Source organism: Podarcis raffonei, chromosome 6, assembly GCF_027172205.1.
Source record: "Podarcis raffonei isolate rPodRaf1 chromosome 6, rPodRaf1.pri, whole genome shotgun sequence".
Taxonomy (NCBI): Eukaryota; Metazoa; Chordata; class Lepidosauria; order Squamata; family Lacertidae; genus Podarcis; species Podarcis raffonei.
In genome coordinates this window covers 30,460,332-30,484,245 of record NC_070607.1, presented here as the reverse complement: position 1 = coordinate 30,484,245, position 23,914 = coordinate 30,460,332, and the positions used below count along the sequence as shown (strand labels likewise).

At 46.0% G+C, this 23,914-nt stretch overlaps 1 protein-coding gene across 1 annotated transcript in view; it reads right to left on the bottom strand.

Annotated features, from left to right (window-relative positions):
• Nucleotides 1-10,159, bottom strand: part of SYDE2 (synapse defective Rho GTPase homolog 2) — a 45,222-nt gene extending 35,063 nt beyond the window's left edge. The window contains exons 1-2 of the mRNA XM_053391871.1: nt 8,317-10,159; nt 1,259-1,957 (exon numbers count right to left, since the gene is read on the bottom strand). Of these exons, the coding sequence (XP_053247846.1) occupies nt 1,259-1,957; nt 8,317-9,790 (2,173 nt within the window). The 5' untranslated portion in view covers nt 9,791-10,159. The remainder of the gene's footprint in view (nt 1-1,258; nt 1,958-8,316) is intronic.
• Nucleotides 10,160-23,914: the final 13,755 nt, after the last annotated feature.

The window sequence follows — 23,914 nt, the reverse complement described above, 5'->3', positions numbered from 1 at the left end:
AACTGCATGTGCTACTCAGTACTATACATTCATACAAACAAATTGATTTGCCCTGCTGCCCTTTATGTGACAATTTTGTCTGGAGGAGCTGTCATTTCAGCTTTGACTGAAATTAACTGTAGACACCTTAACAGGATTAAAAGAATCACTAAGTACTCCTTAGCAATAAAGCCAATTACGTAACAGCAGGGACTCTCTTCATCAATTATTGCATTGTGTGATTACTATTCAATGGACACAGAGGCAAGGCTGCATTCATTAACTTAATACACAAGGAACAGTACAGGATAAATTTGCAATCAATTTCACCAGGGTTCATTATAGGCACCACAATCATGAACCAATCTTGATTTAGTTAAGCAACAAATTTCCCCCAGTGAGTTGAAAGCCTCTATATAATTTCCCTTAATTCAAAAACGAACTTTAATCTATCAGAAGTCCTCTGCCAATACTCGTGGGAGCTATGTATGTATTAAGAAATTGATCCATGAAACATGGCATAAAATGCATGTAGATTTCCTACAGCGGTCATATTTACACCTTACCAGCTTGCAAATAAAGTATATATTACGATGAACTCAGTAGAAGCCACAAAAAATAGCTAGTATGTCTCAAGAAAAGCATAACTCTGATGTTGTAGAAATTAAAAGCACACACAAAATGGAATCCCCCCCTCCTCGCTCCTTGTTTTCTGTTTTTGTTTTTTAAAAACAACCCTGAGAAGCAAAGCCAATTTAGAAACAATGTTAGGCGTATCCCTATAGACAGCACTATTAAGAAAAATGTTCAATAAGTTGTAATGGGCAATTTGTGTTATATAGTTTGTTCTAAGAACTGAACAAAAATTAAAATGTCAGTTCTACGCAAACAAAAATCAACGGCAGATCTCATATTGTAGGATATAACCAATTCCCAATCGTGGCTGAAAATAGTGTTTCCGCAAACCTACTAGAAGAACGATTGGGAGAGATGTTTCTACATGAGCAAATGAAAGTTTCAGAATTTGTTACAGAAGAAACCCAAAGTAGGCCTAGTGAAAATAAAGCTTTCTAAAAGAGTAAGTCTGATTTAAAAAATCAGTTCATTTCTGAATGAAGATGCATTGATCAAGCTGTATGAGTGAATTAATGCTTACGTAAGACTTGAACTTCCAGAGAAATGGGACTTTCAGCTTACCCCAAAATGATAGCTAGTACCACCTTATGAAATGTAATATTTAACAACATCGCTGTAGGTTAAATGTTTGCACTCCTCTTACCTCCCAAAGTACCTTTTAATGTAGGGCTATCTTCCACTGCAAATCCAGTCTGAATACTGCACGTAGGCTTTTGCTTGTGTACTTGCAAATGTTCCATGGAATGTACACCATCTACTTCATTAATTTCCCTGGGCAGAGTGTTTCCGACACAGTCTAGGACGTGTGCGAGGCCTTCATTAGGCCTTATGACTTTAACCAAGTCATTCCCAGAAGGCACCTTGCAATTAATGGCTTGAGGGTCCAAATGGTCAGCATTACAACCAGGGAAATTGGGCTCATCGTCTTCAGGGATAGGGTTGTACCATATTTCTCCTTCATCATCTGCATCGTTATCATCCCCAAAATCTAAAGTACAGTTTCGCCGTGCCAAAGAGCTTGCCCCGTTCTCAACAGTTCGTACGCAACCAATTCTTCTTTTAGGGCTTTCATGCCCTAGAAGTTTGGGGAAAAGGTGAGGCATCTTCGGCTCAAGCAATGGGCTGGGCGATTTCTGTCTCTGGTGCGTTTCTCTTGAAATTTTCTTATACGAGTTTCCTTTTTCCAAACTGGGCACCCTTGGAGAACTTTGATGTAGCCAGTTACGTTTCTTGGACACGGTGATGCTGGCAATCCGAGGCCTGCACTCAACAACTTCGGTGGATTTGAAGTTCTTAAGTTCTCTTCTGCTCACCGACGGTATGTACACCGTTTCAATCAAATCTGTAACGGACGGGGAGGAGGGAAACAGAGAGAGCAAATTGTAATTGCGGAGTGGGATGGTCTACAGCAGCACATTGCAAGTGTCCAGAAAGCCTGAAAAAAGCTTCTGTTTCATAGAAGTAAAGCAGCCAACCTGGTGCCCTTCCAAAGAGTTTTGGACTACAAAACCCATCAGCCCATCCAGCATGCTTTACTGGCTGGGGCTGATGGAAATTGCAGCCCAAAACATCTGGAGGGCACCAGGTTGGCAAAGGCTGACATAAAGGTAAAGCTCTGATGGAAACAGAACTCCCTTGATTTTACTTTCCCCCTTTTTTAAATCAAAAAACTACATAAACTCTGTAGCTATACATAATACACACATTATATCCATATACAGGCATAGCTCAGCATACAGGCATTCCACACAGATTCAATATACAACAGGGATAGCGGGCAGAGAGGGGGAGGCTGTATATTTTGATGGCTAAATATTCAAATCTGACCAGATGCACAGACCCGACAGCAATAAAAGTCTTGAAGTAACTACAAATGGTAGGACAGTCGTGTCTGAACATGCATCACATTCCAAGTGTGCAGACACAGCGAGAAAAGGATCTACCCCACCCCCCACCCCAATATCAGACACTGCTTGATAAACATTAAGTTAGGGAGCATGCTATAATGTAGCTATCATGACCCACCAAGGGACCAGATTCTTGACTAGTTCCAGTGGCGTAGCGTGGGTTGTCAGAACCCGGGGCAAGGCAAGTAATTTGCACCCCTAACCCGTGGATTTGCGCCCCCTAACCCGTGGATTTGCGCCCCCTAACCCTAACCCCCAGATGTTGCGCCCGGTGCGGCTGGCCCCCCCTGCACCCCCCACGCTACGCCACTGACTAGTTCAGATTCTTTCATCCTTCTGGGATGAAAGTAAATAACCAAAGAATAGATTTATCTGAGATGCATTTTTACAAATGTCACTCTTCCTAGGTTTCATAAAACAAACGTTTATTCTAAAAGAAAGGGGGGGAATATTTTTAAAACTTCTATGCTCCCTGTGAATAATATATAAGGGGCACAGGGGGGGGGGAGATGCAATCATTTAATCATGCATTATTTCAGCGTTTCATGTCTTCTTGTTCCTCCAGATGTGGTGAAGGTTCCCTTTTACCCCATTTCTGGCCGCTTACAATTATTCCTCAGGAGAATCTCTCTCTCACTGGCATCCTACCCTTCGTCCTAAGACCCCAGAGCAATTTACGATAGTAAATACACAAAACAATAAACGTTAACACAAAACACAGTATCAGCAATACAATAATAAAAAAAAGAACAGTCGGCCAGCTTCCTGAGATCCAAGCATCCTACTATATTAAAACCTGGTGGAAAAGGCAGTTCTTCAGCAGGTCGTGTCACAGTGGACAATGTTGGCACCAGCTGAACCTCTAGGGGCATCGCCTTCCACAACTGCACTGCTATTACTAAGAAGTGCTCAAAGACTTGGCTTGGGCTACCATCATGGCCTCCCCAATAGTCCATATGCTAAACAAATACTCACTAGGAATATCCTGTAATTTTACTAGAACATGGAAGCAGTTTAAGAAAAGTTTCGCCGTGTTACTGTCTCCCTAATATTTAAGGTTATTGGGCAAAAGAAATTGTAAAAATAAAGCCATTAGGCAGAACAATTCCCATCAGTCAATCAAACTCGAGGTTACGACCAAGAACAGAACAGAACTTGACTTCATTTAACTTTACCCATGTCTCCATAAAACCTATTTAAGCAGACAGAATTCATTCTGCCTATTTTTAAAAACGCAAATCGATAAGTTCTTTGTTAAAATAATAATAATAATAATAATAATCATCATCATCATCATCATCATCATCACTCGCTATGTTGGTTTATATATTTTGTTATTACTGGAAATCTGAAAGACTAAAGTCCGCCCCTGTATGGGGCAAGAAGCATTCTTACATCTCAACCCAGATTTCTGGAGTAAGTCTTTTTCTTTTCCTGTGACTACTCAAGTCTGTACAATTAACAGGCACCTCGTAATTATGTGCATTTTAACCTTCCCATGTCTGTAAAACAATACACAGAATGTAGTACCATTGTGCAACCAATGTTTAGAATGCTCTGGCTAATTATATTTTTCTGAAGCAGTGTTTTGCAATAAATCTAGGAGGATTTAGAGCAATGAAACTTTAAACCAGGCATAATCCTAAAACAGAACTTAAAACAAAACTGGGGGGGGGGGGGAGGCACCCTCGAAAAGGATTTTCCACTGCAGCTATTCTACACACACTTATGTGGAAAAGTTAAAACATGAAAGAAACTGTACTAAAAAGCAACTGCTTCTTTCAGTTAAGATTAGAGACCACACACTGTTAAAGAGGAGTATTTGAATAAATAAATTATTAACATTTAACTTACAAGCTGGTTCATTCATTATAAAAAGCACCGATACCTGCTAATGCAAGTGACTATTTCACACAAGCACTGTTAACACCAAAGTGGACATCCTGGAGCTTTGTTAAATGCCCGGGCTTTCCTGCAAGATCTAGATTGATCACAGTGGGAGAATGGGTCACTTGAGGGTACTGGGGCCAGTTGCCATGAGCTGCCCCTGGGGGCAAGATTTGCGGAGGAGGAGAATCCCTTCTCTTTAACTGCCCCGTAGAAATGAGAATTTTGACAGGAGCACTTGCTGAAATTCCCTTTCCTGTGCAGTCTGTTTCTTTACAACTGGGCACCTTAGCAAGATACACATCTCTGTGTTTGTAGGACCGTGAAGCAATTCACAAATGTCCACCCTATATTAAAAGGGCAAGTTTTCCCTCCTCCATTAAGGACAAGTTAGGAAAGCTAACAGCCCTCCAGAGAGCAGATTCTCAACACATAACTCATATCCATAGCTACTCAACATTAATCACACATGTACAAACTAGACCTAAGGCTATGTCTAGTTTACAAAAACAGCAGAAGCAAGTTTAACAAGGGCAAAGCACCACAGTGATCCTGAAGATTTATCGCAGCAATCCTAATTAGAAGTTATTTAAGGTGGGGGGTGCGGGGGGGGTGCTAAGATGCAATGACAAAATATATTCAAACCCTGTGTAGTCTTTGAATTGTGTGATCTTATTACCTGGAAGTAAATCCTGCTGAACACAATGGGGCTTGCTTACGAGGAAGCATGCCTCGGTCTACACCAGAAGTTCCCAAACTTATTTGACCTACTGTCTCCTTTTCAGGAAAAAAACAAAACAAAACATTACCCAGCACCCCCCAGAAAATCTACCTTCTTTACGCGAACAAACAGAAAGGTGCAGTGACAAATTTGTGTTCTTTTATGTATCTATATTTCTACCTACGTTCTACAACATAGTAAATAAAGATGTAGTTGTAAACAACAGATGAAACATGTACAGTTTTTCAAAATTTTCTTCTCTTCATGCTTCCACTGCCCCTTTATTTTTATTCAATGCCCCATCCCAATTGCACCAGAGGTTACTACCCCCCCCAATCGTTCCAGTACCTCCCCCCAGGGGGCGGTATCACCCACTCTCGGAAGCATTGGCCTACGCTGACATACAGAATTTGTTTGTTTCAGAAATACTTTCAATCAGCTGCACACACATTGTACCTTTAGAGTACATGCACAATGCATTACTTTCCTCAAGAAATTCTGGGCACTGCTGTTTAAGGATTGCTGGAAATTGCATCTCTGTGAGGAATAAACTACAGTGCCCAGAATTACTTTGAGTGAAAGAATGTGCTTTAAAGACATAGCAGATACACAGGTCTTTCTTTAATTGTCACAAAATGTGGTCAGTGGTGTGCTAAGTACTGATTTTTTGTGTGTGAACTGGGCACTGTGGAGGGTGCCTTTGATTTAGTACAGAACACAACAAGTGGGTGCCATCGTCCCCCATACTAGCATCTTTAATATTTGTCTCTCCCCACACATTTGTGTCTTGAGGAACTAGATAAGGAAATACAATATAGGATTTATTGAGCTGTACTGTTTCTTGGATGTTAAGCAGAGGGCAATACAGCAGAAAATGGTCCAGAACAACACAGAGGGCCAAAGACAGGTTAAACAGGTGGAAAGGACTGTATCCCCCCTCAGGATAAACCAATCAAAGCAACTAAGCTACCCATTTAAATTCGAAAGCTCTTTGATTAAGCATTTTGAAAATCTTCTAAATAAATAACTCAATGGAGCTGCTCTAAACATGACTCAATTTGGATCCAACCCAGCGTTCTGTTGAACTTGAAGTATTTCACAAAGGAAACTTACTATAGGCTTGCCCAGAAAAAGATAATTAAGCATTTTCCGATTATTATTATTTTTATTATTACAGTGGTACCTCGGGTTAAGTACTTAATTCGCTCCGGAGGTCTGTTCTTAACCTGAAACTGTTCTTAACCTGAAGCACCACTTTAGCTAATGGGGCCTCCTGCTGCCGCCGCACCACCGGAGCATGATTTCTGTTCTCACCCTGAAGCAAAGTTCTTAACCCGAGGTAATATTTCTGGGTTAACGGAGTCTGTAACCTGAAGCGTATGTAACCTGAAGCGTATGTAACCCGAGGTACCACTGTATTATTCATCATCATTACTATTACTCGAATCTGTAGCTTCTAATTTCTACATACAATACTGGACTATCCACAATAATGTGGACTTTATAGAGAAATTAAACACCAAGGGACCTAGAAACTGAAAGCTTACTTCATATACGGGCACTTTAATAAGTGAGCTATTAACACGGTTTAGCAACACGTTCTGAGATTAATGTATAAAAGGGAGGCATTTTTCTGGAAGCATCCATGTTGATTTGCCAACCCTTCTGGGAATGTTTCACCCCCTCAGGGCCAATAGAAATAAATGAGACAGTGGTGCTTGACCAGATAACAGTAACATGTTCCTCCCCACCCCACTGTACTTCCCCCCCACTCCCCCCTGTTTTTGTTTTGTCACCGGAATTGTGAGGTGTACTTGTGAACCTGCCACTGGGCAGAGATTTCAGGGGTGGGAGGGAGAGATAAAAAAGAGAAGTATTTTCCACGATACTTCTTGGACTCAAAGTAACTAAACATTTATGGTTAATAAGTGTCACACGTCCATTAAGATTTCACGCAGAGGTTACAATTTAAAACAGTAACTGGGGCGGAGAGAGACAAATTGCATTCCATACCAAGAATGACTTTTCACACTGTATTCACAGCAGGGGAAGTGCTACTGGGCAACACTTTGCTCTGCAACTTGGGGTAAAATGAGGACTGTTTAAGAGGCAGCTCCTCCCCATTGGATTTAGAGTAGCACTGTGCCAGGTAGGCTCCTCCTCAAGGCTTTCTTACACCAGAGAAAGGGGTTGCACTGCTGCAGCGGGCTCAAACGCTGCAAATGTGGCAAGTCCTCAATATTTAAATTCTTCTCCCAGCCTAAAATAAAATAAGCTCCCTGCACATGAAAAACAGCATGCAAGGGGAAGTGTTAGTTAGGATGGAACCTCTCTCCTTGCTACGCCAGCTTTCCACCTGCAGCGATATTTGATGCGGAAAAGCCCTCCCCACAACTTACCTTTGGAGAAATCGAGACTCAGAAGCATTACGCCTTTCCTCCCCCCCCTTAATTAATATTTTAATGGCAGCAAGCATTTTTAAGTTTTGCTGTATTTGAATGGGGGAGATCTATGCAACTGCTTAACTCTCCCAATGAAATAAGTGAGCTTTAAAAAAATTCCAGGTTGCGCACTGGAATAAGGAGAAGTTATGGTTACTGTACAGTATTTCTTCCTATTCTACATGTACTCTCCTTTCCTTTAACTAACCTACTTGTCCTGGTCTGCAAACACAAGTGACCTCATTTTTGTGCGTGCGTGCGTTTTCCCTTCATGTGAATCCCACACACTACTTGCAAATTAGTATTTGGCATGCAAACTTTACGAAAGCCTTGCCTCTTTCTCAACACTCCGCATGCCTGTTATAGCAAACTTGCTATTTTTATGCAATACTGCTTCACATGCCATAAGCATTAGTGGTATACTCCATCCGGCCCAGAAACTGAGACTATTTTGCCTTTAGCAGAATGCAACAGAGCAGGTGAAGCTTGGAGTAGGCCTGCTCCTTAATAAACAAAGGCAAGTCTCCTGCACCTGAAAGCAATTCGGCCAAGTGAAGCTTTTCCCAACCATGGAGATGCAAGGGTGAGGCAAACTGCACTGAAGTGTTTTCTTTCTATCAAGCAGCTGTTAAAAGCACATCACCACTGTCCATTAAAAAAGAAGAACAGAGCAACTCTGGGGAGCCTTGCAAACCCCCAACCATGGGAAAGTGAGGGGGGGGGGAGCGGTCACAAAAATCATTACCTGTCAGCAAGATTCTTTGGTCTGAAGGGGATCCTAGGCCCTTTCCACCTTGACCCCTCAAGGGGGCAGGAGGCGGCGTTGCCGGCCCCTCTTCTCTGCCCAGAGGTGGCCCGCAGGTCCTGGATGTTTTTGCGGGAGACGAAGACGACGAAGCCCCCGCTGGCTGGCTGCGGCCTTTCATGCCCAGGGAGAGGAGGCGTCCTTTGTACATCCATTTCTGCAGCTTCCGGACCGTCACGGCGGGAGGCTTGAAGGGGCCGCCGTGGGTGCCTGCCGGAGGGCGCACGTGGCTTCTGCCGCCGCCCCCCTCCGCCGCCGGGTCCGCGGCGCCCTTCAGCGCCCCCGCCTCGCCCAGGGCGGCGCACAGCTCCGAGCCCAGCAAGCGGCCCAAGTCGTCCCGCGGCAGCGCCGACGGATGTCCCTCGCAAGCGCTCCGGCTGCCGGGGCTTTGCTCACAGCTGCTGCGGTGGCCAGAGCAGCCGGCGGCAGCTGCGAGGGCGCCGCAGCCTAGTCCCCGCCTGGCGCCCAGCCGCTGCAGCAGGTGGCCCCGGGGCGAGGGGCCGAGCGCGCCGTCGCTGCTGCACCTCCGCAAGGGCGGCGGTCTGGCGGGCGGCTGGGCAGCGGGGAGGCTTTCCCAGCTCTTGCTGATGCCCCGGCGCCTGCCGGAGCCTTGGGAGCCGGAATCGGGCGCTGGCGACGGCGGGGACCCGTCCCCGCAGGGGAAAGACCAGCTTGAGGCATCGTGGCTCCTCCCAGCCGAGGAGAAGGAGGAGGGCGGCGGGTGGGCCAGGGGCTGCGGGGAGCGAGCCCCGACGACGGGGCTCGCCGGGGGCAGGTCGTGCATGGCGTGGATCAGCAGGTAATAAGCCTCCTGCAGCTGGCTGCGAAGCCGGCCCGCGCTCTCTTGTTGTGCCTTGGAGTGGCCGCCGCCACTGCCACTGCCAAGGGCCACGCTGCCGTCGGCGTTCCCCTGCGCCCGGCACGCCAATCTGGGGCAGCTCCAGCCGGGCAGGCTGTGGTTGTCGTAATAGTCCTCTTCCTCGCTCCCGCCGCCCCGCTCCAGTGCAGAGCCCGAGTCCTCCCCCCGGGGGAAAAACGACGACGACGACGAGAAGCAGAGCTCGGCCGCCGGCGGGGGAGCACGGAGCCCCGGCGGGCTCGGCGGAGGCAGCTGCCGCGTCCCTTCCACGCGGTTCTTCGGCGGGCAAAGGCGGGCTCCGGTGGATTCTTCCTCAGGCGCCGCTGCAGCCTTCCCCCGCCGGGACCAAGACTCCGGCTCCCTCAGCGTGGGCTCCTCCAGGTGGGGCGCGAAGACCCCGCACGGCGCTCCGTTTCCCGGGCGCGCCAGATTCTGCTGGGCTCGGCTTCGAAGGGCGCCGCCTCCGCTGGGGTGCCCGGCGGCTTCCCCCGCCGCCCCTCGCTGCGCCCGCCTGCCCCGCAGCTTGGAGAGGGTCCTGCGCAGAGGGTCAGCCATGCCTGGCGCTGGTCGTCGCCTCTCTCCGCCTGGGGGCTAGTTGCTGGGCGCCGCCGCCGCCGCCGCTGCGCGCAAGGGTCCCCCTGAGGGAGACGGCGAGCGCAGCAGCCCGGAGCCCGGCTGGCAGGAGCGCCCCATGGTCCCCTCTCTCGCTCGCGCGCGTCCCGCTCTCTCTCCTCTTTCGCTGCTGCTCACCACATATTTGGCATAGCTGAGAGGGGTGAGAGGGCGCCCTGCAATGCGCATGCCTTGCTGCCAGCAGCTGGGCTGAGCGCTCTCGCAGGAGCCTCGCGCACACGGCCTCCCGCCGCCGCCTCCTCGTTCCAGCCCCGAGGCTGCACAGGCTGGGATAGGACGTCGGAGAACAACAGGAGAGGCGAAGTTTTTTCTTCTTTTTTCTTTTACCCCGCGCACCTCCTCCCCTCCCCACGCGCAGGGGCGGGGCGAGCGCCGCTCCCTCTCCCCTCCTTCGCCTGGAAATTAACCCTTAACTGGCCCCTCTAAGGCACCTACTTTGCGCGAGCCTCAGTGAGCCTACCTTGGGCAGGGAATTGGGCTTAGCCGCGAGGCTGCTTCGCTTTCTTCTCCCTTTTTCTGGGGAGGCTTCTCTGCCTTTGATAGCTAGAGCCCAGAGCGGTGGTTCTCAAAGGGTGTGGCAGGCGAAGGAGATGATGGCAAGTGGCTCAGGAAGATTGAAGGAATCCAAAAACATTTAAACGTTTCAATATAGCATAGCATAGCAATAATTTGCGGCGGGGGGGGGGGGAGATATACAACCACAGTCTCCAAGCCTTTCGTCAAAGAGCATTGCCTATTTTTCTGCAGTTCTCCACTACATGCTGTTGTGAACAGCGATTTTCAACTCTGACAAATAGGAAAGATCAGAAAAGAGAAGGGCTTCTTTGCATTGATGAGAAGAGAGTCTGTCTCAAATTATACCTAATACAAATGAGATTACCTTGCAAAAGCAAGCTCACACCTTGCACTGAGTTTGCATACATACTTATGGTACATAGGCAAGCAGCTCATTTATGATTATATTTTAGGGATGGTTACTGTTCTTATGTAGCTGTACTTTCTGAATGTCATATTATAAAGTAGTTGTGTTCTGTGTTATAAATCAAGCCCTGCCAGGAGTTGCTTGTTTTTTTGTTTTTCAGTGAGTTTCTTATCAATAAAATAAGTTTGGTGTGACAAGAGCAAATTTTTATTCTGAACATGTGGCTCAGAGAAAATAGTTTGAGAACCCCTGGTCTAGGGAAAAGCACCTGCCACAACCATACCACCTTGGTGGAAGCAAAAGGTGGAGCCGGTTTAGGGTCTCCACAGGTCCATGTGGGGCAAAGGGAAATAGATCTGCCATGACTCCATGTACAAGATTCTACTTTTACTTACCGGAAAGTTGATGAGAAGTTATGACCACTCCTTTGAAGGGCTCTAATTCATGGAAGGCAAGGCTGCCAAAAGCTGCTAAGCACCATGGCTACTTGCTGGGAAACACGGGTGCGGAGAGAACTGTCAAGCTCAAGTCCTGCTTGCATCCTGGGCATCCTGCCTGCCGCCGCTGTTAGCCCTTGGCCTGATCCAGCAAGTTTCTTCTGTTCTTATGCCTCAGCTCCCCCATCTACACAATGAAAATAAATGGGTCTGCTTGCAGGGTTGTTGTAAAAATAAACTCAGTGTAAGATTTTTAAACATTTTCCAGGTTTGCAAGCGTGTTGGAGGACGGCCCAACAACAGGTAATACGGCAACTTTGGTATTACCGGTATCGGGCGTTGCATCGGCATATTATTACGCAGACAAAAGGTCCTTCACGTTTCCCCACACAAAAGGTCCTTCACTGCTGTTGAGGGGAGAACATCCTCCCCTCCACGTGAGGGCAGCAAGCCAGCCTAGGAGGCACAGGAAAGACCACACGGGGGGGGGGTGGACACCCAACTCCCCCCAGCCTCAGTATGTGAGGAACACTGGGCATTGTGGTCCAAGAACACCTGGAGGGGGACAGGTTAGGGACCCCTGTGAAGTCCAACATCTCATCAGTTCTCTCCACCCTTCAGCAACTTTTGCCTTTGCATCACTTTGACTAACAGGCCCTGGTGCCTTCTCTTTGGAGAGGTTCGTATTCAGCAAACATGGCTTCTCCTCCAGGCAAAGGCTGGATTTCTCCCTGCCATATGGTCGCGCAAGCGAAGGCATTCAAGTGCTTTGGAAGATGAGAAAAAAGGGAGAGAAATTATAATGGGATTCTAGCTGCAAGGATTTATGATTCTAGCAGCAAGGATTTTGTATGTACTGGAAAAAGAAATAGGTTTCCCTATCTGAGGGGAACGGACTATTAAAAAAGCTGGGAACTGGCCGCTTTTAAATAAAATCGCCTGGATCCTTTGGGTCTGACGCGAAAAGAAAAGAAATAGATCTGAGCAAGAATGGAAAACGTTTAAAGAACTTTGGAATAAGCAGGCAGAGCGAGCACAGGATTACTTATAATCCTTTTGCAATTACATGAGAAAATTATATGCAATTCACTAATGTATGTTGCTCCTTTTTTCTTTTCTCTGGATTATAACAGCAATTATTGTTTATTCTGGTGTATCCATGCAAATGGCAGCTATTGTTTGGGTGCCTTTTTGTTTCTCTTTCATTTAAAGTAATATATGGAAGCCCTAGTTTGATTTAGAAGTCACACTCATTGCCATGTTTTAGAGCCGATCTACCCTTGGGGCAGCGGTCTTGTTTAATTTTTTCCTAATCGATTGCAACTTGCAGTGTCCCTTTTCGGAGCCAACACCATGGAAAAGCCCTCAAATGTCTTTGCACTGCAGTCTCCGCAATGGAGCGCTACACTTACCTGCAGTTTCAATGTGACCCTTTAAAAGAAGGGAACAGTTGGACAAAATAGGCACTGTTTGGGGATGACAACCATCCCCGCCCCCTATTGCCACCACCAGCCCCTTTTTTTGGCATTGCAGTGCCACCTGGCAGGCAGGAGCAGCAGCCTTGGGGGCCAGCTGTTGTCTCCTGACCCTGATAAGGTTAGGCAAGGACACTGCCCTGTCACACTGCGTCCCCAGGGGCTGGAATCCTCTCTGCCAAAGGGAAATTGCAAGCTAAGGTCAAAGACTTACTTAGTCTGCAACTTGTCCCAGGAGCCGGAGAAATAGATGAGTTGCCATTTTCTGCTCAACATTGGGAATTTTGAAAGCCCCTAGAATAGAAGCAAGTTGCCGTTTTGATCAATCGTTAAGTACTACTGTATTAAGAAACGGCAAAATTGTGTTATCTTTTCCCTCCTTATTTTGGAAATTTCTGAGAGAGGGAGCGACAGAGCTGATGCTGTCCAGAGTGGTATTTCAAGTGTCCAAGAAGGGACTAATGTTATTATAGATTGGTATCATAACTGGGCTGTTTGTTAGAGAATAAAAACAATTACTTAGGGCATGGAAATCAATGTGGTTTTTTAAAAAATTCTTCTTTCTGTCACATAACATTCCTTAAATTAACACATGGTGAGCAATATCCATAATGACTGTTAAGCACATTGGATTACATCTACTTATGACTTTGGCTGTACAGTGGTACCTCGGGTTACATACGCTTCAGGTTACATGTGCTTCAGGTTACATACGATTCAGGTTACACACTCCACTAACCCAAAAATAGTGCTTCAGGTTAAGAACTTTGCTTCAGGATAAGAACAGAAATCGGGCTCCAGCGGCGCGGCAGCAGCAGGAGGCCCCATTAGCTAAAGTGGTGCTTCAGGTTAAGAACAGTTTCAGGTTAAGAACGGACCTCCGGAACAAATAAAGTACTTAACCCGAGGTACCACTGTATATGCACTATATTTTAAAGCACATTTAACACACCTGACCTGGGAATCTTGGGACCCGTAACTTGTTAAAAGTTCTGGGAATTGTGGTTCGGTAAACTACCGTTTTCCAGATTCTTTGGAGGAAATTGTGTTTTTAAATGGGTGGTGTGCCTGCAGCCCTACTCTTTCAAATCAATTGACTTCATTTACTTAAATCCATTGATCTGAATGCATCAGCTCTGGGTATGGCTAATGTTGAGCATCACCTGCTATGGTTTTGTTTAAAACTAGCAATAATGTTTAAATGTGATAATTAACTATGTAATATACTTGTGAGCATTTTCTATTGATTATTTCTTTTTCTTGTATCCAGTATTTCTCAACAAACATTGCAGAAAAACACAATGAAGCAACAGGGGTTAGTGGAGCTGCGGAGAGTATTTTTCCCTTGTTTGCTTTTGTGTGAGGATAGGGAAGAAGAAGAGAGACAAGTGCAACAGCTGGTCTCGTATAACAGAAGAAAACGTGCTGTGGAATTGGTCACAAAGTGGTTTTTGAAGAAGGGCCTTTTGAACCGCTGATCTTAAAAATTCTGCAGTGTACTCCCACTAACACAACTTCATCTTGGGAGCTTGTTTGATTGAAGACATTGAAATAGGGATGCCAGATGTCCCTTCTTGAAAATGAGTAGCCTTTATACAAGCCCTTTTGTTGCAGAATACACTGCCAGAACTCCCTGCAGCACACTGATTTACCATCAGCTGGTAGAAACGTTTTATGTAATCCAAGGCCTCGGCTACATGGTAAATGGTGCCAAGGGACCAGATTGTGTCACCAGGGGTCATCATTTCATTCACATGCCCATTTTTGAGACTGAAGTATCCTTCAGTATTCATATTGCAAAGCGACCCTGTAAATATATCCCCAACTAATCCAAAGATGCAGACCTAAGCATAAAAGTACAACATGTTGTACATTTTCTCAAAATAAGTATCAGAAGTATTCCATCTACCGGATAAATGCTGACTTCCTTACTGAAACCAGTATGTTTCTTTAAAAGAAAAAAATCCAAGCCATTTTTTTTGATAAGCCAAAAAGATGGTTGATCTTTCCCTGGGACAAATAATGGCTTCAACCTATCTTTCTTTTCACATTTGAAGGAAAATATTGCTCTGTGTCTTTGTTTTCTTTCACAACAGGGATAGCCTGGATGGGATGGGGAAAATACAGTGTTACCGCAGGTTACAGACGCTTCAGGTTACAGACTCCGCTAACCCGGAAATAGTACCTCGGGTTAAGAACTTTGCTTCAGGATGAGAACAGAAATCGTGCTCTGGCGGCGTGGCGGCAGCGGGAGGCCCCATTAGCTAAAGTGGTGCTTCAAGTTAAGAACAGTTTCAGGTTAAGAACGGACCTCCAGAACGAATTAAGTTCTTAACCCGAGGTACCACTGTAATTAGAATCTTATTAACCTAATAATGTATCTTTGAAACAGGGCTGAAAAATATTCAGTATGGTGATGATGTATGCCAATGGATGAATTATGGATCCACTCATAAGGAGCTGATAACACACCTTGCTTTCATGTAGGGTGACCATGTACTGTATCCTACTTTACAGAGGACAGCAGTTTATGTTAAGGCTGTCTGGTCCAAGTCCACTTTAGCTATATGTTTCAAAAAAACAACGGAAGGGAGAAAAGAGGCCCTGAAGTTGCTCATCAAAGGTTAGTGTTTAGACAGTAGATGTTACCAAACCATGTCAGCATTTACTCTGACGTTTTGGTAACAGGAATGTCAAAGCAGCAACATATTGAAAATTAATGTTGCTTACTTGTGAATGGTTCCGTTCTTTTGTGACTTGGTGTTAGGGTGCCCCCGTGGGGTGAAAGAAAGGCTTATCAATGTAACACAACATTAACAAAAATACTGCATATTGAAAAAAAGGTAGCACAGATCAAAAGGGTTTCACAAGCCAGGATGTAGCCCAGAACCTGTTTTCAGTGGTGGGACTGGAATACTTGATACAGCAACAAAGAAAAAAGTGCCTCTAAGCAAATAAAAAATATTTGCCATTCACATCTGAATAGCTACAATCGGTATTTTAGTTTTCGGTGTGGTGTTAGTTGAGGCAACTGCACAAAGTGGGATCAAGGAGAAGGGGGATCTAATACACAATAATTATTTTATAACTAGGGCGGGAAACAGTGCGGTATCTTGTTTTGCATAGCCAGAGCTTTCAACATGAGCTGGAGTCCAGCCTTGGAATACATGGTGCAAAACCAAGGAGGACCCAAGAGCATTATTTATCTGTCATTCAATGTCTTGCCTGCCTTCACCAGAATCTCACAGGGTGGGTTACAACAATTTTTAAATGCAATATTAAAATCAGTGGCTGGAATTCAGCGGCACGCTATGACAGATGCTCCATCTGCGCAAGCACAGCAGCTTGCCAGACAAAATGATCTGTTCTGCACACTGTTCTGGGGTTCTCCTGATATCCCCCACCTCAGAGCAGACATATGGCACATTCCTTCACTTAACTGAAGACAGTGGGAACAAATGACATGTTACTTCTTTTGCATCACTAGAGCATCAAGATATCACTTTACGATGATTTGGCATTAAACAAAATTTGAAAACCTTATTGTGCAACCAATAGTCAATTGCTACCAATAGATAGCAACAAATGATTATTAAGAAATGATCCCATTGCAATAAAATGGAACTTCCCAGTAAGTTTGTTCAGCTATGGACTTTTTACATGGGCACAGGACAACAAGTGGTAACTTCAGTTTGCAAGCACAGCTTAATTTATAGGAACATGATCCAAACACAAACATGTTTAAGTCCCTTTGATTCCAGTTGGAGAGTTCTGCAATCCTCTACACACCTGCCTGAGACGGAGAGCAAGTTTCATTGAATTCAGTGCAATTTACTTCTGAGTAGACATGAACAGGATTCCTTTGTGTAGCCTATGTTTATGAACTTTCATAGGATCGCTCTGTGACTTAGCAGATTGCTTCCAGCAAACTGGTGATAGCAGAAAACACTTTAAAAAATCACTACCCTATATTTGCAAATAAATTTAATTTTAAAAAAAATCAGATCCCATTGAGGTCCTGTGTTGAATGGACTGAAGCCAAGTATTCTAGAACTGTGTTAGTGTTTTCTTGTACAGGTACTGTAAAAATTAGGCTTCCAGCAGCAATCTAGGAAATAATCCTTGCCCATTCTGAAATTCATCTCAGGACCTTGTGTTTAGATTCACTCATCGTTACATTAAAATAATGCTGCTAAATGCCTCAGTACAGATTCAATCACATACTTCTCTCATAAGATGCAAGTAAGATTTCAGTCCCCGCTTGCTTGCATTTTTTGGGCGCCTCAGCTATCAGATATGGCACCAACGAAGTGAGAATATTAATGACTGCCATAGGCCTGAAATTCAAGACGCTTGCAGTGATAAAAGTCTTCGGCAAAGCACAACTCCGTGGCAAAGGAAGAACAACAAAAAGCTCACACGCAAACTGGTTTAAGTCTCTTGACCCACTGGCTTTGCTTCATTCCCATCTGTAGGAATTACTCCAGCGTAAGTGGTTTTAAGTCCCGCAGCTGATATTGAACAGAAAGCAAGGACACCTGCCTGAGGGCTAATTTTGACTGAGGTAAGGAAAAATTAAAGTGGCTTGTTCAAGACGGCTGGCAAACAACTCTGAGTGACCTTGCTTCTCCTTTTCCAGGGTCAGTTCTGTCTCAGCATATCCCTTTATGCAAACTGAGCCTTTTTGAACTGGTACACAACAACGAAATTTCAATGACACTGGTGTTCTGCTCTGTTTTTAAATTGATCTTGATTTTAAAATCACCCGTTGTGCTTTACTCAGCTATCTACAGCATATTACATTTAAAATAAAAATAGAAATTCTGCATACTATTAACAATGCCCCTGTATTTGCTGACCAGATTATAGTCAATATTAAATGGCCTTGGGACAAAAAGAGCAGGTCGTTGAAGGTTGATTCTCATATCTACTCAACCAGGTATGTGCGCTTGGCCGGCTGCCGATTCTTAGCTGGAGTTTTGCTTTTTAAGGTTTTCGCCGGTGCTGTTGCATTTAACCCAGAGTAGGGACATAGGAAGCTGCTTGAAAGCAGGTCGGGATGGAGAAGAGTCCTGCCTGAAACCCTGAAGAGCTAGCTTAGTATTATGTGCATCAGGAGTGGAGGACATTTTTTAGCCCACAGGTTGGCGCTGTGGGTTAAACCACAGAGCCTAGGACTTGCCGATCAGAAGGTCAGCAGTTCGAATCCACATGACGGGGTGAGCTCCCGTTGCTCGATCCCTGCTCCTGCCAACCTAGCAGTTCGAAAGCACATCAAAGTGCAAGTAGATAAATAGGTACCGCTCCGGTGGGAAGGTAAACGGCGTTTCCGTGCGCTGCTCTGGTTCGCCAGAAGCAGCTTAGTCATGCTGGCCACATGACCCGGAAGCTGTACGCCGGCTCCCTCGGCCAATAAAGTGAGATGAGCGCCGCAACCCCAGAGTCGGCCACGACTGGACCTAATGGTCAGGGGTCCCTTTACCTATCCTTCCAGGAACTGCATTCCAGTGATGGGCAGAGCCAACAGAAAAAGTGGGTGGGACCAAAACAGGAAGGACTGGAGCTGGCACGCATAGAGCAAACACCCCATGTACCCCCACTTTTTATATATACAGTGGATGCTCGGGTTGTGAATGTGATCCATGCAGGATGCACGTTCGCAACCCACAGCGTTCACAACCTGCAGCGGCGCATCTGCGCACGCGCGGGTTGCAATTAGGCAATTTCGGTGGGTCCGTAACCCGTAAAAACGCAACCTGAAGCATCTGTAGCCCAAGGTTTGGCTGTATATATATAAAAAGTACCAAGGAGCTTGTACACCAGCAGTGACTGTGGATGCATACAAGGCTCTCTTGACTTCTCAGATTACCTTACTGAGCAATTTGGAATATGTTTATTCAGAAATAGGTCTTGCTAGGTGCAATGGCCTTTATTCCAACATTAGCATGTTCAGACCGGTAGCACTGGTGTCATTTACGCTTGCCTGTCTCCAAATCATCGTCATCAGTTTTTATTGGTCAGCCAAATACAGGTTATAGCAAGCAAGCAAACAAACAAACACAGACAGGTCTCAAAAACATATTATAGAATATGTGGTTCAAAATACATATATATAATACATATCACAGATATAAACAAATAGTGGAAAACTCAGGGCGCAAGAAAGGATTCTTGGGCTTTCCTGAATTGAGAGTCTTTCCTGAATTGAGAGTCTGTATTAAACATACAGACGCGGGTGGCGCTGTGGGTAAAACCTCAGCTCCTAGGACTTGCCGATCGCATGGTCGGCGGTTCGAATCCCTGCGGCAGGTGCGCTCCCGTTGCTCGGTCCCAGCGCCTGCCAACCTAGCAGTTCGAAAGCACCCCCGGGTGCAAGTAGATAAATAGGGACCGCTTACTAGCGGGAAGGTAAACGGCGTTTCCGTGTGCGACTCTGCCTCGCCAGGGTAGCTTCGTCACGCTGGCCACGTGACCCGGAAGTGTCTGCAGACAGCGCTGGCTCCCGGCCTATAGAGTGAGATGAGCGCACAACCCTAGAGTCTGTCAAGACTCTGCCGTACGGGCAGGGGTACCTTTACCTTTACCTTTTATTAAACATAACTGGTCTGTTTGAGGGATTACCACCATACCTTTTTAAAAATAGATTGATTTGAGTGGGAGCTCCTGCAACAAAATGTTGCAGTGCAGAGTGCTCCCAGGTTCCAGCCAACCACGGCCTTTTCTACCCTGCTCCCCCTTGTTTTCTGCGCTCACTCCTAAGAGTCAGCCAGCCTTCCATGGGCACTGAGCACGCAGAGTCCTCATTAGGATGTACTTGGGGTTCCTCCTGCCATGTTTTTCCTTTTCAAGTTTTGTGTAATTCTGGGGGGAGGGGGTTTCCCAAACCTATTGTGTGTGGATGGTGGTGCCATTTTGATTACATAAAGATAGGAACTTCGAGAGTGGATTCATTCTTAGGCTGCATATACACCATATATTGAAAGCACATTATTTCCTCAACAGAATCCTGGGAACTGTAGTTTCTTAAGGGTGCTGTAGATTCTAGCTCTGTGAGGAGCAAACTACAATTCCCAGAACTCTTCTCTCTCTCTCTCTCTCTCTCTCTCTCTCTCTCTCTCTCTCTGTGTGTGTGTGTGTGTTGGAGGGGGTTAACATGCTTCCAATGTGCTTTAAATGTATGATGTATGTGCAGCCTTAGTAGAAACTAGCTGGCAGACCACAACACAGTATTGCAGTATATTCCTGCCATAGGGAGGGGTGTTACCTGAGCCTGTGGTTGGGAGCGGGGGATTAGCATCAAGGACAGGAGACCCCTGCTCTAACTTGGATGTTAAGCCATGTACAAAATGTATTTTTTATTTTATTTTTAAGGTTTTGACCGGTTAAAAGAGCAAGCTGTTTGCACGCAAGTCAACAGAGCCTGAGGTTTCAGCATGCAGCCTGAGGAGGCAATTTAAGTAACCTGACCTTTGCTGCAACCTGAGAGGTGTGGGGTGTTTTTTGACTGGGAATCCAAATCAGGCTCAGCTCCACCTCTGACCTGCAGCGTTAACAGTGGAGCGCAGTTGCCTGGCTAGTGGAAGCTACTTGCGGCACAGGCCTCCAGCCTGCCACAGGGGTGTAACAATGAACCGCCCTGCTGGATTGATGCACACTGGCTCAACCTGCAGCATGGGGATAAAAAAACAGCGGATAGCATTGCCAGATTTCTGGATTCTCCTAGTTTCTGCCCAAACAGCAACAGGGTACTGCAGAGTAACACTGCCAGGGTATTGTAAAGCACTCAGAATCTGCCCTGCAGTATTCAGTGTGAACTACACGGTTCGGGGTGGATAATGAACTGTATTTGCTTTGAAATGTGCATTAGCGAGGTTAAAAAAAAAAGAAATAACATCAAATAATCAGCGAGTTCGAAAAAGCAGGATTTTTACCCCTTTTGCTGCTACCTTAAGTTTTCGTTTAGTTTTGATTTATGAGGGGATGGGGGATACACACTGGGGCCCAATCCTGGGTACATCAATTTCTCAATTGATTTGTATGGACAGTTCTTGTTTCACTGTGAGCCAAGAAACAATCTATTAGTAGAGATGGAGAGGGGGGTCATTCCACACTTTCTATCATCATCTCTTCTTTCTTCCGATCATCCCAGTCACTTCATTCTATTCCCACTTCAACCCAGATACCAGCTTTCCCTCCCCTACAGACATTATATTTATCCGTATGGGGATGTTTTGGGATTCTAGCCCCAATTTATACCTTTTTTTCTCCTTATTTGTGTCCCTACAAACTTTGGGCCTCCCCCAAGTCTACTAATACCTCTCACTTCTGCATGGGTAACGTTTTTGCCCTATTCTTGTGTGTTTTTTAGTCTTGCACCCCGTGAGATGTGCATGACTACACAAACACACATTTGCTTGTCATAAAATCACAGAATTTAGAGTTGCAAGGATCAACCCAGCAGATCAACTAGTCCAACCCCTTGCAATGCAGGGATATGCAGCTGTCCCATACGGGGACTGAACCTGCAACCTTGGTATTTATCATTACCACACACTAATCAACTGAGCTCTCCAGGCTTAGTTCTGTTTAATAAACAAAAAAGTAATTCAAAGCTGAACAAGAGAATGTAGCTATGGCGGCGAGAGCATCGTCTGGAGCATTTATACCGCCAAAAACCATATGCTGCTCTCTGTTTAGGTTAATGAGAAGGGTTATACTGCGGTATGAGCCAGAACAAGTCGTCGCCATCATCATCACCATGTTTCCACCCCCCCTCCCTTAAAAAAAAAAAAGTTTGTAAAAGTTGTACAAAAGACTGCGGATTTTTCTTCACAGTTTTATACGAGAGCTTGAAGGGGGAACCATTTCTGTGGCTGTATGTATTTCGTCATTTGCTAATTAGGGAGTACAGTATTTTTCGCCCTATAGGACGCACTTTTTCCCTTCCAAAAATGAAGGGGAAATGTGTGTGCGTCCTACGGGGCGAATGCAGGCTTTCGCTGAAGCCTGGAGAGCGAGAGTGGTCGGGGCGCACCGACCCCTCTCGCTCTCCAGGCTTCAGGAGAGCCCCACCGCCAGCCCCACAAGCTCGGGGGACAGCGGGGAGGCGCAGCGCGCCTTTCCGGCTGTCCCCCGACTTGGTTAGAAGGCTGGCGGGGGGGGGGGAGAAGCCTGCTCCTCCCCGTCGCCAGCCCCGCAAGCTCGGGGGACAGCGGGAGGTGCAGCGCGCCTTTCCGGCTGTCCCCCGACTTGGTTAGAAGGCTGGCGGGGGGGAGAAGCCTGCTCCTCCCCGTCACCAGCCCCGCAAACTCAGGGGACAGCGGGAGGCGCAGCGCGCCTTTCCCGCTGTCCCCCGACTTGGTTAGAAGGCTGGTGGAGGGCTTCCCCCTTCTCCAGCCCCTCCTCCCTCCCCCAGCCACGCAGCTTCGGCATCGCTCTGGGTCCCGTTCTGGGGGCTGGCGTCGGGGGAAGCTCGGGCTTCCCCCGCCCCAGCCCCGTGCCTGGGGGGCAAATAAATTTTTTCCCCTTTATTTCCCCCTCCCAAAATCTAGGTGCGTCCTATGGGCCAGTGCGTCCTATAGGGTGTGTCCTATGGGCCAGTGCGTCCAGTATAGGGTGTGTCCTATGGGCCAGTGCGTCCTATAGGAATACGGTATATTCATGAGCTGCATATGGGCAGTTTCAGTAATATACATCGAAAGGCTGTAAAGCCAACAGAAAGAGACGAAGAGGCAGAGAGAGAGAGAGAGAGAGAGAGAGAGAGAGAGAAGTAAAAAGCTAGCAAGCAAGCAAAGTCCAAAGCTTAAACTCAGACTGCCTGGAGGCATATGGAATTCTACGTCTGTTTACTCTGCCATGCAATTAAACAAATGAAATATTTCACATATGAGTCACAGCTATGTTAGACATACACATAGTGGTTTTAAAGCGGGGGGGGGGAGTATTTCTTTACCGAAACCAGAATGGGCGGGGGGAACCCTTTATGAGCACATAAGTTCATTCCTTGCATATACAACGCCAGTGCTTCTGTGCCACAGCAAAGGGCTGGAAAAGCATTTTCGGTATCAGAGTATAAATAGTTGCACAGAAAGTCTTTTGTGTGTGCAGCAGGGTAGCTTCTAAGAACAGATAGCCATTTGTATTGTACCTTTTTAGGGAGTTCACAGCTCTTCAAATACATTATCTCGGCTCTCTTTACGACAGCCCTGTCAGTAGGCCAATGTTATCACCTCCGTATCACGGAGCTACGAATGTTAAAACAATTTGCTGCCTATAAGGCCACCTTCTGAAGTGATGGCACAGTTGAGATTTGCACTGGGGCTTCAGAGTAGGGTTAAAAGAGGACAGTGCTGACTTTATTAGTTTATGGCACGTGGCTCACTTGTGCTGACCTTTGAGGGGTTTGCTAAGGCTAGGTGTCTGCTACTGAGTTGCCAAATACAACACTGGAGAGTGTTCATGTGCTTTTGAAAGCTGCATTTGTCAGAAGTCCCCTCTTTGCAACCATTAAAAGCATTTGAGCTCCTGCTTCTTTTACTGAACCCCATTACCCTAACACATGGCAATCAACTACCAGCAATTAAAGAGCTTCTGCCTAAGCAGCTCTCAAATCATGGAAATAAAAGAGTCACAATAGAACCACGCACACACACATTTCCCTTCCAACATTTCTCTGATGAAAATAGGGACGGCCTATTAAACAACAACCATCACAACAACAATGGTGTTATTATTCATACCCCGTCCATGTGACTGGGTTGTCCCAGCCACTCTGGGCAGCTTCCAACATATATAAAAACAAAATGAAACATGAAATATTAAAAATTTCCCTATACAGGGCTGCCTTTGGATGTCTTTGAAAGGTTGTATAGTTAATTATCTCCTTGGGGGTTGAAAAACCCTCCAACATTTCTCTGGTAGAAACAGGGATATCCTAAGGACATTCCGGGATCAAATCAGAAACCGGGACGTCTTCTGTAAATCTGGGACTGTCCCTGGAAAATAGGACATTTGGAGGGTCTGCATGAGAAGCATGAAGCAACGGCATTAAGATTTTCCATCCTGGATAAATACATTTAGCTGACTCTGTTGTATACATGCAATCAGGTCTGCGAAGCGTTCTGTACCCCCCGCCCCACTCTAACCTCACAGTAAGCCTGGTCTTCCGATGGTGATTGCTGTTGATAATTTTTAGAGGTCAAAGATATTCAAA